General features: G+C 36.5%; 1 protein-coding gene across 1 annotated transcript in view; it reads left to right on the top strand.

The window, feature by feature from the left end:
• Positions 1-15,893, top strand: part of MYCBP2 (MYC binding protein 2, E3 ubiquitin protein ligase) — a gene marked incomplete at its 5' end in the record, with an annotated part of 194,066 nt that overhangs the window by 171,323 nt on the left and 6,850 nt on the right. The window contains 8 exons of the mRNA XM_009281730.1: positions 1,138-1,404; positions 4,386-4,669; positions 4,970-5,066; positions 8,172-8,291; positions 10,058-10,159; positions 11,859-11,987; positions 14,493-14,625; positions 14,921-15,024. Of these exons, the coding sequence (XP_009280005.1) occupies positions 1,138-1,404; positions 4,386-4,669; positions 4,970-5,066; positions 8,172-8,291; positions 10,058-10,159; positions 11,859-11,987; positions 14,493-14,625; positions 14,921-15,024 (1,236 nt within the window). The remainder of the gene's footprint in view (positions 1-1,137; positions 1,405-4,385; positions 4,670-4,969; positions 5,067-8,171; positions 8,292-10,057; positions 10,160-11,858; positions 11,988-14,492; positions 14,626-14,920; positions 15,025-15,893) is intronic.

The raw sequence follows: 15,893 nt of genomic DNA, 5'->3' as shown, positions 1-15,893 counted from the left end.
GGCAGCTTTCCAACCACTCTTCCCCAAGCCTGTAGCGCTGCATGGGGTTGTTGTGGACAAAGTGCAGGACCCGGCACTTGGCCTTGTTGAATCTCATACAGTTATTAGACAGTATTAGACTCAATTTAAAAAGAAATGTTTTAGCATTGAGTTATAAATGGTACTTAGTCGTGTTTGCTGATAATAATAGCATAATAGTAGACCCTCTCAAATTTCTAGGAGAGGTTCAGTGACAGAGTTTAGATTCTTAGTTTTGCACATGCTTTCTCCCCATTTCTGTCATCAAAAAGTATTTAGGTTCGATAAAATCTAATCCTGAAAAGGTAATCAGTGCATAGCTTCTTAAATTATTCTTTCCTGTAGTCAATGAAAGTTTGGGTTTGTGGTTTTCTTACTTATCTTTGTTTTCCTTAACATAGAGCAGTAGTTGGAGTATGTTTTTCCTTTTTCTTTTGAATACTTAATTTTTTTAAATATACCAACTAAAGCATCTTTTATATTATCTTTATTACACCTATCACGAGACAAACATTGCAGTAAAGATTTTCACAGTAATACAAAAGGTATTGGGTTCATTTTGAAGTTTGTTAGATTAGTAAGTCATGCAGAATCTACTTTTTTTGTCACCCATCTTAGCAAACTTTAAAATCTCTTAAATATACTTTTTAACATGCTATTGGTAAAATGAAAACATGGTTTCTAAATTTTTTTAAGCTTCCTGAATAGTAAACTAAACAAGAGACTAAGTCTTTTAATAAGTCCTTTTCTTTTGTGGGTGTTGAGTAAATGTATTTCTTTGGGGAGTTTTGTGTGCGGTTTTTTTTAACCTGAATTCTATGTAAAAAGCAAATTAAAAGGCAGGAACTACAATAAAAAGATTTATTTAAATGAAATTTTCCAGAATGAAGATAAGCAAATTCAGTATTAAATCTAAATCTTAATTCTAAAGAATTTTATCTAATCTTTACTCTAAATTTAAATCTAAATTTTATTGTTCATTTGAATTTATTTTGAGAAGTAGTTTAAGCACAGGCCAAATTTCACAGGCTTTCTATTATAGTCATAGTTGTGAAGGTACATAAAACACAATCTCTTTCACTTTCTAAAAGTTTTAAGAGTTACCATGTATTTGGATAGGTATGTGCTCATATAGTCCAGGCTATACGAATGGAAGCAACCCGTGTGCGTGAAGAATGGGAGCATGCCATCTCTAGCAAAGAGAACGCCAACTCGCAGCCTAACGATGAAGATGCTTCTTCTGACGCTTATTGCTTTGAGCTGCTGTCAATGGTTCTGGCACTGAGCGGTTCCAATGTAGGCCGGCAGTATCTGGCTCAGCAGCTGACTCTGCTCCAGGATCTCTTCTCATTACTGCATACTGCTTCTCCCAGGGTGCAGAGACAGGTGAGTGCTAACTGTTCCTTGTCTATCTTGGTATTCCTAGAAAAAAGTCTTTCGAATCCTATAATTGTGTGCATGATAGTATAAAATGTATTTGAGCTTATTTTTTTGTGAAATGTAATTTTGTGTTTTCACTTCAAAAATGTTTTCCCAATCGTACTCGGATCATCCCTATATTCCTCATAGGGAATAATTGTAAATAAAGCAACTCATTTCATTATTGCAATCATGAGGAGAGGGCAAATAGAAATTTATGAACATTTAAAAACAAATTACAGAATCTCTTTGTGGAATTTAAGTGTCAGTTGTGTTGGGTTTTTTTTTTCCCCCAGTTTTTGAATGGGGTTAAAATTATAAAGTTTGTGGGTTTAATGTATAAATACATATATACCCCAGCACCACATACCCCAGCACCACCACAATTTGACTGCATAAAACTGTTTGCAGGAAGTACAATCAGTGTTGAAGGCAATGAAGGCTACAGTTATGAAACTAAAATAAACTCACTTTTGAGTAAGTTTTTAATGCTTTGTCTCAAGAGGTAGAACTGAGGTGTAGGAACCCAAAATTGCTTAATTAATATTTATGTCGTCATGAACCTAAATCAGCAAACTATTCTGAAAGCCTTTGAGTAATATCACTGTTCACCTTTCTTGTCCTTGTTCTGAAGGATTTTGGATAGGGCAGGATAAATTGTTTTCTCAAACCATACATCAAAGGGACATACAGTTTCCTTGGCAGGGGTTGTTGCTGAAAAGAAGTAGGATGCACAAGAGCAATTACTCATTTTGTGTGTCCTAATAGGGGTCTTTTACGTAAGCACACGGCCATTGTTTTGGAGTTACATTGTGAAGGATTCTTTAGTGAATCTGAACTTCACAGTATTCACTGAATCTTACTTCACAGTAATGCAGTTGTCCATGTTTTCCACAGATTCGTCCATGTCCTGTTATATATGTTCAGTTTGTAAGGTATTTCCTTTCTGTTGCAATGACTAAGAATTCTCTTTTTTTAATATGAAAGTTCAGATTCTGAAGTTGGCACTGCCTTGTGACTGGCAATACTTAAATTTAGACTAGTGTTATGTATTACGTTCCAAAAAAGAGACTTCTTAAAGTTCATGTATTGCATTTGTCTACTTTATTGATAAAGGACAGCATCATCCAGAATTATTACATATAATTGCAAGAACCAGAGGTGCTCCTTTTAAATATCAGACCTGTTAATTTCCCATTTCTCAAATGTATGAAGTTTAAAAGCTGGTTTATTTATTTATTGCAAATAAGAATTCTGTATAAAAAGCAGTTAAGTTTTCAGGTGTGGAAGGAAGCTAGTGAGGTGACTGCTTATTTTTTTAGTAAGATCTCGTGCCACTTCATTGTGGGGGAAAGGGTCTGAGAGAGCTACACAGTTAGCCCCATTTGTATGTGCTGCATATGCTCCAAATGTTGGTAAATATTTGCATGATTTGAGGAGGCCATCGTTAATTCTTGCCCTTTTAATATCGTGTTTGACCTCAAGGCACAGTGACAGCTAGAATTATGGGATAACTAATGACTGTCTTGCTAAAACATCATAACAGATGAAGCAGAGGCTTCACCGGTTGCAATTAGACCTTGAAAGAGTAGAGCATGGTTGAAATGTCTGTCAAATGGACAGGACCTAAAAAGCCAGTGTTGTTTGGGTATTTCATATTATGCATATATAATGCCTATATAGCCTCTATAGGTAAGATCAGAGGTTTTTAATTAGCAGTGTCTGTTATTGATCTGGCATGAGTCTTTAGCATCTTTGTCTTACACTCAGGCTATGAGCGTAGTAGTGTGGAACTAGACCATTCCTTTCTACTCTTGGTATCCTCAGGTAGAGCTTTAATATCTGTTACTTTCTGAACTTAAATGTTGTCTGTCTGAGTATATGTGTATTTATATGCACATAATATAACATAAATATAGAGACATATAAAATAATTGCTTTAGTACAGTTAATGCACTAGCTTCTTGTTGTTAGCTGATATGCCTTCTTTAGGTAGATTTTTAGTTCCTGTTTCAGAAGTTTTTATGTCTCATACTCTCTACTTTTCTTTTTCCAATTTTCTGAACTGTTACAATGTCACATCTCAACTTACCTGGAGGCTTAGTAATTCTGATATATTGCAGATATGCAAAATACTGTCTTTTTCAAGGCTTAGTAATTCTGATATATTGCAGATACGCAAAATACTGTCTTTTTCTTAAAATGTAAACAGTTTTTCAAGAGAACATTGAAGGCTTGAGAAATTAGATATGAAATGTTAACTCCTTAAGCTTTCATACATCCCGATTTGGACCAAACTTTGCGCGATGTAGCCAATTTCAACCCCATTCCACCAGCTGGTAAGGTTGAAGCATATCACTTCAAGACAGCTTCTGTTAGATCCAGAGCAATTGGCACAGATTTCCTTTTCAAAAAATTCCAGTTAGAATATCACAAGGAAAACTAAAGGAGGTGGGAAAGAGTATCATGGAAGAGAATCATGATTTTCAGTACCTCGAGGCAAGTACTTTGTTTTCAGCAGTCTAAAGTGTCTCTAACTGTTCTACCACAGAGTTTCTGACATCTAAAGATTATACCTAAAGATTATATGCAAAGTGGGTAACGTGTCTGTAATGTGCAAGCAAATCAGAGTTGTACAAACATCTGTATCACTGTTACTGTAAGTCCAGTACCAAGCATATTTTTATAATTATATGAAGACTAAGTATTGTTTGAGTGAGATTGGTTCTGGACCCTTCAGCCTTGTCTCACTGAGTTAATAAACACTTCAAAGCAAGATAGAAACCTTACAGAATTTCTTACAGGTGTGATTTAAGTACAGAAAGTAAAGTAGATTTAATCCTTCTTACTGAAATAACTTGTGAGGAAGAAAAAAGACTTTATTTGATTTTGCTTGAAAACTCCAGCTGTCTTGGTAAGAATTGTGGTGTTCTGATTTTTTTTTCCAGGTAACATCATTACTAAGACGTGTTTTGCCTGAGGTAACCCCTAGTCGCCTGGCTAGTATTATAGGAGTGAAGTCTCTTCCACCAGCAGATATAAGTGATATCATTCACTCAACAGAAAAAGGAGATTGGAATAAACTAGGTATCTTAGACATGTTTTTGGGATGCATTGCCAAAGCTCTCACTGTACAGCTAAAAGCCAAAGGAACTACTATAACGGGGACAGCTGGCACTACTGCAGGCAAAGGAGTTACTACAGTCACTCTTCCAATGATCTTCAATTCCAGGTTTGTTTAAAAATATGTATATGTTCTCAAGCTAAAGGCACAAAATAATTACATTCTTTGAAGTCAGTTATGTTGTCTTTTATAATCTTTGTTTTATAAATGGAAAAAATTGTGTAACACTTTGACAGTATGAGTCATGTTATTAGTGAGTTTGATTTTAAAAAAAAAAAAAAACAAAAACCAAACAACCCCACAACCTACCATATGCTGAATACGTGCACTATTTCTTTGTGGTGGATTTTGACAAATAGCAACTAATTACTTGAACTTATTTCATTTATTACCATATGTCCTTTGCAGCTATATTCGGCGAGGTGAAAGCCATTGGTGGATGAAGGGTTCAACACCTACACAGATTTCAGAGATCATTATTAAACTCATTAAAGACATGGCAGCAGTAAGTTTCTATCCTTTAAATGTGTGGAGGATATTCAAATATTTCTGATAATGAAGAGTACATTTTTTCGTTGCTTTCTATTACAGTTAGTATTGGGTTGAGCTGTTAAATGTGAGTTGGTCTCAAGAAGAAAAAGATATAGTCTTCTGGGTAGAGTCTAGGCCTAGGAGCAGTAGGAACTGAGTTCTGATTCTGCTAAGCAGAAATCCGGTTTTGAAATAAGTTTTTAAATAACTCACTTGTACCAGAAATTGAAGAAGTAAACAATAATTGTGTGTCATTTTCTACATTATTAACTTAGAAGACTAATTTTTTAAGTCTTGAGTACTCAGAACTCCAACTGAAAAGTAAAAAGTGTCTGTGGAGTAAGAGAATAGTGTTGTTTTCATGTAACTGTATGTAGATTTTGTATGTGGAGTTTCTGGTTAAGACTGCATGTTAAGATTGACTTCTTTCAGTCTTACTGAAATCAACATTTATAGCTGTTTATTACTTTAACCATCTGGGCTGAAATTTTCCATAGTTGTATCTGCTTCAGGCAAGCTTTTTGGCAGAAGAATTTGATGAAAAGTGATTCAGCTATTTCCCAGAAAAAATACTGGCAAAAAAAAATGGGGTTTGTATATGTTTAGGGGAAAGGAGTTTAGTTGGGAGGTTGGTTTTGTTTTCCTTTACTCTGTACGTATTTCAGTGAGATGCTCTAAATGACCCAGATTTTCCTCTGTGATTACCCTTTGAAAGCTGTTTCAGTATGTTCAGCTTTGGAGTCCTATTTTCTAAACCATTCACTCTGCTTAGATTAAGGAGATCCCTTCTCAAAGTTACTGAAGCTGGATGGGAATTCTCTGCAATTGCTACTGTTGATTCTGACCACAAGATTTCAGAATCTCACAATTCGTCTTCAATTAAGAGTTAAAATTAAAGTGTCTCTCATCCCTCAGCAGTGCTGCTCCATGTGTAAAATGATCACTTAGTCTTTGATTCAGTTGTTCCAGTGGCTAGAGGGGAAAGGTCTGTTGTAGCTACCACTGTGATTCCACAGGATGGATTTTTGTTTCTGCTGACTTTATCAACACTTTAGCAAATTGCATATAAAAACTAGGACCAAAAAAAATAGCAGTTGTAAAGACAAGTACTCAGAAGATAGTAAATGCCAAGATTAACATGGTGTCCGCTCTATGTATATGCCCATATGTTTTTCTCAGGCACCCCACTTCTTTCAGTGTATAAGATGCGACATACATTGGGAATGAATGGGGGGGATTAATTTGATCAAGATTTTTTTTTAAGGGTTGTTGCATTGGGAATGAATGGGGGGGATTAATTTGTTCAAGATTTTTTTTTTTTTAAGGGTTGTTTCCAGTATTGTTTGTAACCATTGTTGGTAGGTATGCTTTGGGTAAGTGGGAAAACGTCAGGGAAATAGTGGGTTCTCTTCCGCAGCATTTTTAAATAGTACTGGGCAAGTCTTTTGAAGCAAACTCTGTGGTCCTTGTTTTATGGGATTCTGGCTCCCATGTTGATGGGAGAGCCTGTCCCTTAATGAGCAGCTGATCAAAGCTAAACTGAGCACAGACCTTTGCCAGGAATAAGAGAGAGAGATTAGTAGAAATAGAAAATGGCTGGCTGACTAGAATCAGATGCTTGTATTTTTGTCTAAGCAGCTCTTCTAGCCATTCGAGACCTTCACCCATGAAACTGTTGCATTTGCTAATATCTGGTTCTCCAAAACCATTGCAGAAGTTAGTAAGAAAGTTCTTAAAGCTCTGAAGTCAGATATGGCAACTTCCATGCATATCCAGAGTATGCTAGGCTTCATCTCCCACATACCTGATAGTTTTCCAATAGTGCTGGCTGTTGGGTGTACTGGTGTGGGTCTTGAATTCTCTTGTTTAAGCCATTCTACTTGGAATGAATATGTAACTATTTATTACAAAAAAGAAAGGGATCAAGTCAGATAAAGTGTAGTCCTCTCAGATGTAGATATAAATCCCTCTTTCAGTAGATTCTGAATTACTTAAAGTGTAGCAGCTCCTAAAGGAATGACGGTGACTGAGTTTATGCTAAGGTATTCAGCAGCCAGACAATAAGGACCCCCCTCTCTGCTTGTACAAAGTAGAGATCTGAACTTTATTCCCTTTCATTCTAGATGAGGGAGACTTGACTGAGGCCATTCAAGAGTAACATTTCTTGATTATGTTTTGGAAGGGACCTCTGTGGTTTAGGCATGCTCAAAACATGTTCAGGGGTTTGGCCCTGTTACCCAAAAGAAGGTGGAGAAATAGAGGGGTCCTAGTTTAAAAACACTTCTTTGAGGCTTTTTAGAGCTGCTAATTAGCAGTAGGGTGGCATCAGTCTCATTAGCCACTTCCTAAGAGTTACAAATGGGATTCCTTTCACTTTTTCAACATTTGCAATACGTAGGTGTCTACATCTGAGTCAGTCACTGTAGCTTCCTTTTTAGAGTCCAGTGAGTCTCAATTATTTCTGTCACCTTCAGCATGAGGTTTAGAAATTTAGAGATTACATTAAGCATTTAAGGATTCAGCAGTCTCTGAATTGGGAACTTTAGGGTATGAATCAGTGCCGTAGGGTCAGAATCTTTAAGGTTGGTTTGGAAAGTATGCTATAGTTCTGATACCTCCTGCGTACTCCTCTGTATTTCTTTCAAATATAGAAGCTGTGGAGAGTAGTCAGGAAGGCTGAGCTAGGCGAGTGAAGCTGATTTCTCTAGGGACCCACTGTAATCTGTGTGTTATTCACAGTCACTTATTTGTGCTCCAGCTCTGCATCTTCCTTTCTCCAGGGGGGCTTTAGGAATATGCCCTTTCATTCTTCAAATCGTATCCCCTCTACCTATTCCAAGTTAGTTATTCCAATAGTTGCTCAGATACTACCTCAGTCAGTCATGTGATTATTTGAGGCCTAATTTTTACCAGATCTGTCTGATTTGAAAACGCCTGATTTGTCAGTCATCCCTGACTTCCTCTTTTTGTATTCTAACTTGAGATCCTAACCTGACGTTGCTTGTAGCAGCTCTAATTAGGGTTTTAGTTGTTCTTAATATTAATAAAATTGTAATAAATTGAGTTTCCTGTTTAACAGGGTCATCTGTCGGAAGCTTGGTCCCGTGTGACAAAGAATGCTATTGCTGAAACCATCATAGCTCTGACCAAAATGGAAGAAGAATACAGATCACCAGTGAGGTGCATTGCAACAACCAGAGTAAGAACTTTACTAAACTTACCATTAGTCTACTGCATGTAGACATGCAATAGGAGCCCATCCAAGAGCCTTCCTATATTTTAGAAAAAACTTCTTTATGCAGGTTGTTTCAGGAAACAATGCATGCAGCACACAGTTTATATTCTCCAAATCTAGCTGTGTGCATAATGGACAGGTATCCTAACTAAGGCAATCACTGTTTGTCCTAATAAAATTTTTGCTTTCTCTGTGTCACAGCAGATTGAGTTTTCTTCTTTGTGGCAGAAATACACCAATAAAAACTGAATTTTGATTAAATATGTATCTTGGGTACCTCCCAAGTAATGAAGAATAAGTGTTATACATTTGGGGTTTTATTCTTAAGGTAATTCTGCTTTAAGTTTGTGATACTTGCCTTTTACTAAATTTATGAGATCATCTGTGTGGAAAATTGCACAATATGTATCAGCTGTCTTTTTCCAGCTCTCTACACTAAGTGGTTTGACTTCTAGGTCATCAGCTGCCACATCTGAAGGCTATTATGAAAACACTCAGTAATAAACATTCTCTAGGACAATTAAGCTAACTTTCACCTGTCTTTTAGTCTCAAAATGAAAAATCATTTGCTGAGCCCTTTATTTACCTGGGGTGTTTTTCTTTGTTTTTACTTCTTCCATGAATCTTCTATAGAAGCTGGTGCTAACTTAACTTTAATAGGTTGCCTGAAATACCACGAAAAGCGTATTTGTAAATTATGACATTCCTGCTATCTTAGGGAGTACAGATTTTGGCCTCTCAAGCATAATAATTACATGTAAAAGAAGAGGCTTGCAAAGGTTATAAGCATTTGACACTCATGTTGTTTTCCATCTTGAAAGGCTGTGCCAGTTGTCCTTTTCATCCCCTTCCTCATATGTTCTCTGCTCTTTGGAAGACACAGTCTCAGAGTACCACCAGCTCCTGCTGCCACCATGTTAGTTTAATCAGGACTTCGAGGAGCCCTGCACGTCAGCCTAGCTCTCCTTGTGAATGAACTTAGTTCTGTCATGGAGGTGTGTTTTTTGGGGGGGGAGTCCAATAGAGTTTTTTCAACAAAAGCCATTTTGTTCAAATCAAACCTTTGATCAAAAACTATTGCAAAATGCAGCCGTCAAGTGCATTTCAGTTTGGGTTGCAGGCCTACCAACAGATTATCCTCATGTAGCTCATCTCTTTAGGATTTCACTGTAGTCAACAGAGAGGAAGAGAGAAAAGCTTCCTCTGAAGAATAGTTAGCTCAGAACCCTTTTCTAGGTAATCTCAAATGCCCCGTGCAGCGAGGAGGGAACATAGGAAAATCAATCTCATTGAGATGAAGTTTTGTTGTTTTGGTTTTTTTTTTATTAGTCTGTGTTCTTGAATTTCTTCTTCTCCCCCAAAGCCTGCAATGTTTGGGAGTGATATGCAAGTCTGTATTTGCCATATTTCTCTATAATGTACTCTGGTTGATCTTTCTTCGCTGTTTCTCTCTTGTGTGCTAACTACTGTATTTATGATCATAAAGTGACATACCTGAAAGAAACAAGGTAGTTCCCAAAAGTTCAGTAAATCTGATTGTGCGCTTGACTTCTTTTGGAAAATGAAAAACTTGAGTTGTATGAGCAGGCTTCAACTAACAGTGATACAGTTTGCAGGTAACAGTGACTCTTATCTGAGAAAGTTTATGTTTTTAGTATTTGGGATTTTTTTTTTATTTTTTTTTATTTTAGTATTTCTAAAACATTTAATTCTACCTTGCCTTTCAATAGCTGTGGCTGGCCTTAGCATCCCTCTGTGTACTTGATCAGGATCATGTTGATAGACTATCCTCAGGAAGATGGATGGGAAAGGACGGACAACAGAAACAGATGGTGAGACTTAAAATCATATCTCTTTGTGTTTATTTTGATTTATTCAGTAGTCAAAGAATTTAGAATAACGATAGGGAAAGGTAGACTTGGCCCAACCTTATTCCTCCCTTTTGTCCCCAATGGAGATTGTACATATGTGTTTGAAGTATTTGTGTTCTAGACAAGCACTGCTCAGAAGACAAAAATTCCAACTTAAAACAGTAAGGTAGCAATTCTGCTGGTATTCAGGATGGAGCAAGGCCTTCCTAACACCAGTAGGATGGATTTTTTGAGAGCAGATTGACTCAGTTAATACGACACCCTCTATCAGAGCTTTTTTCTTTCTATCTGGATCTCTGTCACATAATAAAGTCAATTCTTCTGTGTTCCTCAATAACTTCTCTGTAATTTAGCTTCCTCTTCCCCATCTCAGTAGAGAGTGATTACCCCAAAGAGAAAGAAACTCTTTCTAACTGAATTTAGTAAAGCTACCATTTACCCAGAGGATTTATAAATTTAATATGGAATATGATGGATTGATCAAGTTTCTGTCTATATTTTTCAGTATTGCAAAAAGCTTGTGATTTTTTTAATACCAATCTGGAAACAGCGAAATAATGAAGCTGGTCTCTGTATAACTTGGTTAGGTGGATCCCTGTGGGAGGCAAGGGAAGATTGTGCCTTCACGCTAGCAACTGAGGATGTTTAAAGCCAAGAAGCCTCCAAAGCAGTTTAGTGTAGGTAGAAGGAGAATACAGGAGACACAGAGCTGCAGGAGTGGCAAGGACTAAAACTCTGCTGAGAAGAAAGCAGACACAAAGGTTTCTGAGGTGATTAAGAAAGTCAAGGGACTTCCGTAGAGCTTTGGAAATGTTAGAGGAGCAGCCAAGACATCGTCAAGCAGGGGTACAAGCTGCTGAACCCAGCCTGAAGTTCCCCAATCCTATTTTATACCAGGATATTCAAATGTTGAGGTGAACTGTGTGTGTCCCTACCAGGACTGCTGTTGAAAGGATTCTGTTCGAAGTTGCACGAGCAGTATCATGGAAACCACGTGTTCTGGGCGTACGATGGAAACTTGCTCTCAGACATACACATATGCATAATTGAAGTCAGTCATTTCAAAGTACAGATATTTTGAACTGCAAAGCAGAACTGTGTTGAATTAAAAAAAAAATTCTATCAGTAAAGCAACTTAATTTTATGATGGATTTTGAAGTTTGTTACTTCAACTGTATTCTCTCTGAGTTACAGATGACCTACAGCTTTGATTAGATGTTTGAACAGAGTAAACATACCATATCAAAGTAATGAAGGGTAAATATCGTGCCTGTTGACTGACCTGAGTACTCATATTGCTGAACTTTTCTGTTAACATGCCCATAACTCATTGTTACCACATAAATCTTTTCTCAGACTAGTTGAAAATGATGTCTTGACTATATTGTTCAAAAACACATTTTTGCTACATCATGCGAAATGTGAGATGAAGAATATCAGAAGAACTGATGTAGTAAATTGGGGCTTTTTGTGTCCAGGAGTAATTGTTTGGATACTGATTATTCTAAAGATACAATTAATGGTCTAAACAAGCTCTTTATCCCCCCTTATTAATTTTGGGAGGGTGACTGGGGGGACAATAAAAACAGATGCTGAAAGCAAATGAGGGACTTAATAAAGAGAGAATTATTTCATATTTTTTCTTTGTTTTTTTTTCCAGCCAATGTGCGATAACCATGATGATGGTGAAACTGCCGCAATCATTTTATGTAATGTCTGTGGGAATTTGTGTACAGATTGTGACCGATTCCTTCATCTCCATCGGCGAACAAAAACTCATCAGAGACAGGTAGAGTATACATGACATCACGTTGTATGCACTGCATACATTGTGTGCATTTCCCCAATTAATATATAAGCAAAAGGCAGTAGCAAGTATCAAATCTGAAAATGGTGTTTTCTTTTATTTTGGAGATGGGATAGATAAGTTGCCATTTAATTATTTTTAGTTATTTTTTAGTTAAATTCTCTTGTCCTTTATCTTTTGAAGAAGATTAGAAAATCACGTAGCAGTCGCTAATTCTAACTCTTACGCTATATCAGCTTTTTTCTCTCTTGTTCTAACATTGTTTAGGAACATTTTTTAGGAGAATCTAGGACCTGCATAGACTTTCTTAAGTATACATTGGTTCTTTATTCCTGTTAAATTATATCTCCTTTACTACTTCTATAATATGAGTCAGTGCTTATCAACCCCTTCATTTTGAATGTATGTACCTTTTTTAATATCCAGGAAGACCACTTGACAGCAAATATGCCTACTGGTTCCCTTATGTCAGTCTTCTCTTATTTTTCAGTATTTCTCCAGCTCTCACTGTCTCCGATAAATATGTTTTCATATCCATAAGCTAGAAAATTTCCTGACTTCTTTTGGTTTTTGTTTTTTAGGATTGAAACGTATTTCCTCTTTGACTTAGACGAGTTTTTACAAATTGCTGTGTACTCTGCTAATTAGTGTTCTTTTGTGTTGTTATTTTATCCTCTGCATCTCTAAACTTGAAACTACATTCTCCTTGGACTATTTCTTTTTCTCATTGAAATTAATGTTGAAGATGCCTTTACTTCTGAAAATACCGAACATTTCCTCTTTCTTGACATTATTTCTCTTGTGTTTTTTGTGGTCCTTTATTTTCCCCTTTCCCTCTGACTGCTTACATTTGTACGAAGGCTAAAACAATAAACCTCATTAACAGAGTTAATTCAATGGAAGTCATTCATCTTCTCCCTCTCCTAGAGTGCATCTACATTAGCTTTTTAGTTAGGATCAGGAATGGGCTTTTGAAGCAGATGCGATCATCCCCTTAACGTGCTTTGATTTGTGTTATAGAGCAGCCTTGGCGTGCATGAACTGGATTCCTTTCAGGTGAAACTAAAAACAACCAAAAAAAGATAGATGCAGGGACACACTGCTAAGGGTCGTTCAGTGCAAGGGATCAGCTAGTCTAGAGCACGTGTGATACAAACATCAGATCATTGGCACTGAGTTTCACTCTACAGGTCCCCTCCTTGGTGCCTCTGCATTTGCAGTGTAGACTCAGCCTGGAAGTTCCCTGTGGATCTGTTATCTTCTATTTCTCAGCCAGAATCTTTGCAATCCCCTTTGAAATTGTCCTGTTTTGTTATCCTAAGAAGATGATTTTATATGTCTACTCTTCTGTCATGGCACAGCACAGTCTAGTCTCATTTATTTTTCTGATTTCTCCTATATAGCCTGTTCAGATTACAGTTGATAAAAAGTAAGTTCTTATCTCATAGAAGTCCTCGCATCTCTCCTTTAATCTGTCCAAAATAGCTACTTATCAGATTTTCCTATTTACTTCTAAAAGCATGTTTAAACTTTTACTCTTTATTCACCACCTTTACCTTTACGTCTCTCATGTTAAGACCCTCAATTTAAATTTTAAATTCTGTCATATTCCCTGTCTCCTGTTTTCTGTTGGCTTCCTGTTCTTCGTCCAACTTCTGTCATACGTACCTCTTTAATGTATTTTCTCTCCCTCCAAGAAGGACAGCCCTGTAAGTTACTACAACCTGCTTATGCAAATCCTTTGTGAAGCAATTAGGCAGTTTTTTTTCCTGACTCTAATAAGAATTAAAGTTTAAATTGAGTGTATACATCCATACCCAGGAGAAGTCTAACTTTTATTGCATTGCAGGTGAAATGAATGAAAACAGAACTGCCTTCAAACTTTAGGAAAGGAGAAAAAGAAGAGACTGTATAAAGTTCACTAAGGATCTCATGCAGTTTTTTTGATTTTGCAAAGATTTTGTATTTTCCTCATTGTAGCCAAAAGTATCCACTGTGTATTTATGTGAAAGTCAAAAATATTAATATTACACACTTATATAATTGTTATTATAGAGTACATATTATTAAGACCATAATTATCAATGTTGCTTTGATAAACTACTAGCATGGTTATGTGAAGATACTTCTGTTATCTTGTGCTTTTAATACGCTGTGGCCTACTGGATGAGTTTGAATAGTAGTTACGAACTCCAAGCTCCACACTTTTTAAATCCGAAAAAATGTTGTGCAGCTCTCTTCTTAGCATTGCTGCACTACTGTTTCCCAGTCATGTTAGCTCAAGCGTTAATTTTATATCTTTTTACTTTTAAAAACACAAAGCCTTTATCCATTCTGCAATATGTACAAATTATGAAATGCATAAAAGAAAAATAGCTTGCAGTAGACAAACTGCAGAAGCTATAAAATATCTGATGAAAATCCAAAGAGACAGTGACAAAAATAACATAGAGGTGCTATTTAGTATCTGTTTGGTTAACCTGACAGGTATTCAAAGAAGAAGAAGAAGCTATCAAAGTTGATCTCCATGAGGGCTGTGGTAGGACCAAACTTTTCTGGCTGATGGCGTTAGCAGATTCTAAAACTATGAAGGCTATGGTGGAGTTTAGAGAACAGACAGGTAAAACACAACCGTTCTTACTTGCTCTTTATCCTGATTATTTTTACCTTTTAAATCAAAAACCACATTTTAAAAAAAAAAAAAAAAAAAAACCACCAACCAGTTGGGGTTTTCACCTGCTTTAGGGCAATGCTTTTAATTGTTTGTTAATAAAAATAACATAGTTTAACTGCGTAAGAATTGCTGTTTTTCTGGTTGTTTTCTGTGATTGTTGTTTAGATGCCTGTTGTTAGAATATCAGTCCCTTATGTTTCATTACAGCAGTTTTCGTTTTTGTTTACTCTTGCGGACCTAGGCAAACCGACCACCAGCAGTTCTGAAGCATGTCGTTTCTGCGGATGTCGGAGCGGAACAGAATTATCAGCAGTGGGAAGCGTTTGTTCTGATACGGATTGCCAGGTGTGTATTAACAAATATCAATCACCATTAATTACGTAAATAGAAGAGACTATGGGATCAAATTGATTTCTTACTTTGAGTAAACCTTGTTCATCCCTGTGGTCCATTTTAAATCAGACGTCTCATATGAAAAGGTTTGAATATTGAATATTACATTATAATTCAAATACTTCTGAGTTTGTAAATGTTTAGTTTAATTACAGGCTACAAACACCAATAGTCAACCAAAATACTGGGTAGTTTCATTATTATCTTCACAAGCATCTCAAGTTTTCACAATAGCATTCCAGTTAAAGTAAAATATACCCTGTCAACATAAAGTCTAGTGTATTGGAAAGCTTGATAAAAGTAGTTTGCCTAACAGCCTGTTTATTATGTGAGCATAGAACACTTCAGACTTGGCCGGGTTTGTCAACTGTATCCATGTGTCCTGAGCATTTTTGTGCCCTACAGTACAGGTACAATTGGCAGAGGGCCAAATCCTAACCAGTTTCTTATCCCACCCTATTTATTTCTGTTTACATGTGGCAAATTTGTCTTCTTTTTTTCCTCTCGCAGCCTATTGAATATATTATATTATTGTTATATTAATTCAGTTCAATTCATTGTTAGTTTCTGGGCAACTTTTACAAGTTTTCTACTTACTAGGGATAAGAATTAGAGGTGGTTAAAATACCATTTCCATATAAAAGTGCTTTATACTGTGTTGTGGTTTACCCCCAGCTGGCAACTAAGCCCCCCGGCAGCCACTCACTCACTCCCCACCGCTGGGATGGGGGAAGAGAATCGGAAGGGTAAAGTGAGAAAACTCGTGGGTTGAGATAAAGGCAGTTTAATAGGTAAAGCAAAAGCCGCACACACAAGCAAAG

The sequence above is a fragment of the Aptenodytes forsteri genome, unplaced genomic scaffold, assembly GCF_000699145.1.
Source record: "Aptenodytes forsteri isolate BGI_AS27 unplaced genomic scaffold, ASM69914v1 Scaffold51, whole genome shotgun sequence".
In the NCBI taxonomy this organism is placed as follows: domain Eukaryota; kingdom Metazoa; phylum Chordata; class Aves; order Sphenisciformes; family Spheniscidae; genus Aptenodytes; species Aptenodytes forsteri.
Note: the sequence above shows the minus strand (reverse complement) of the source record. Positions and strands in the feature narration are given on the sequence as shown.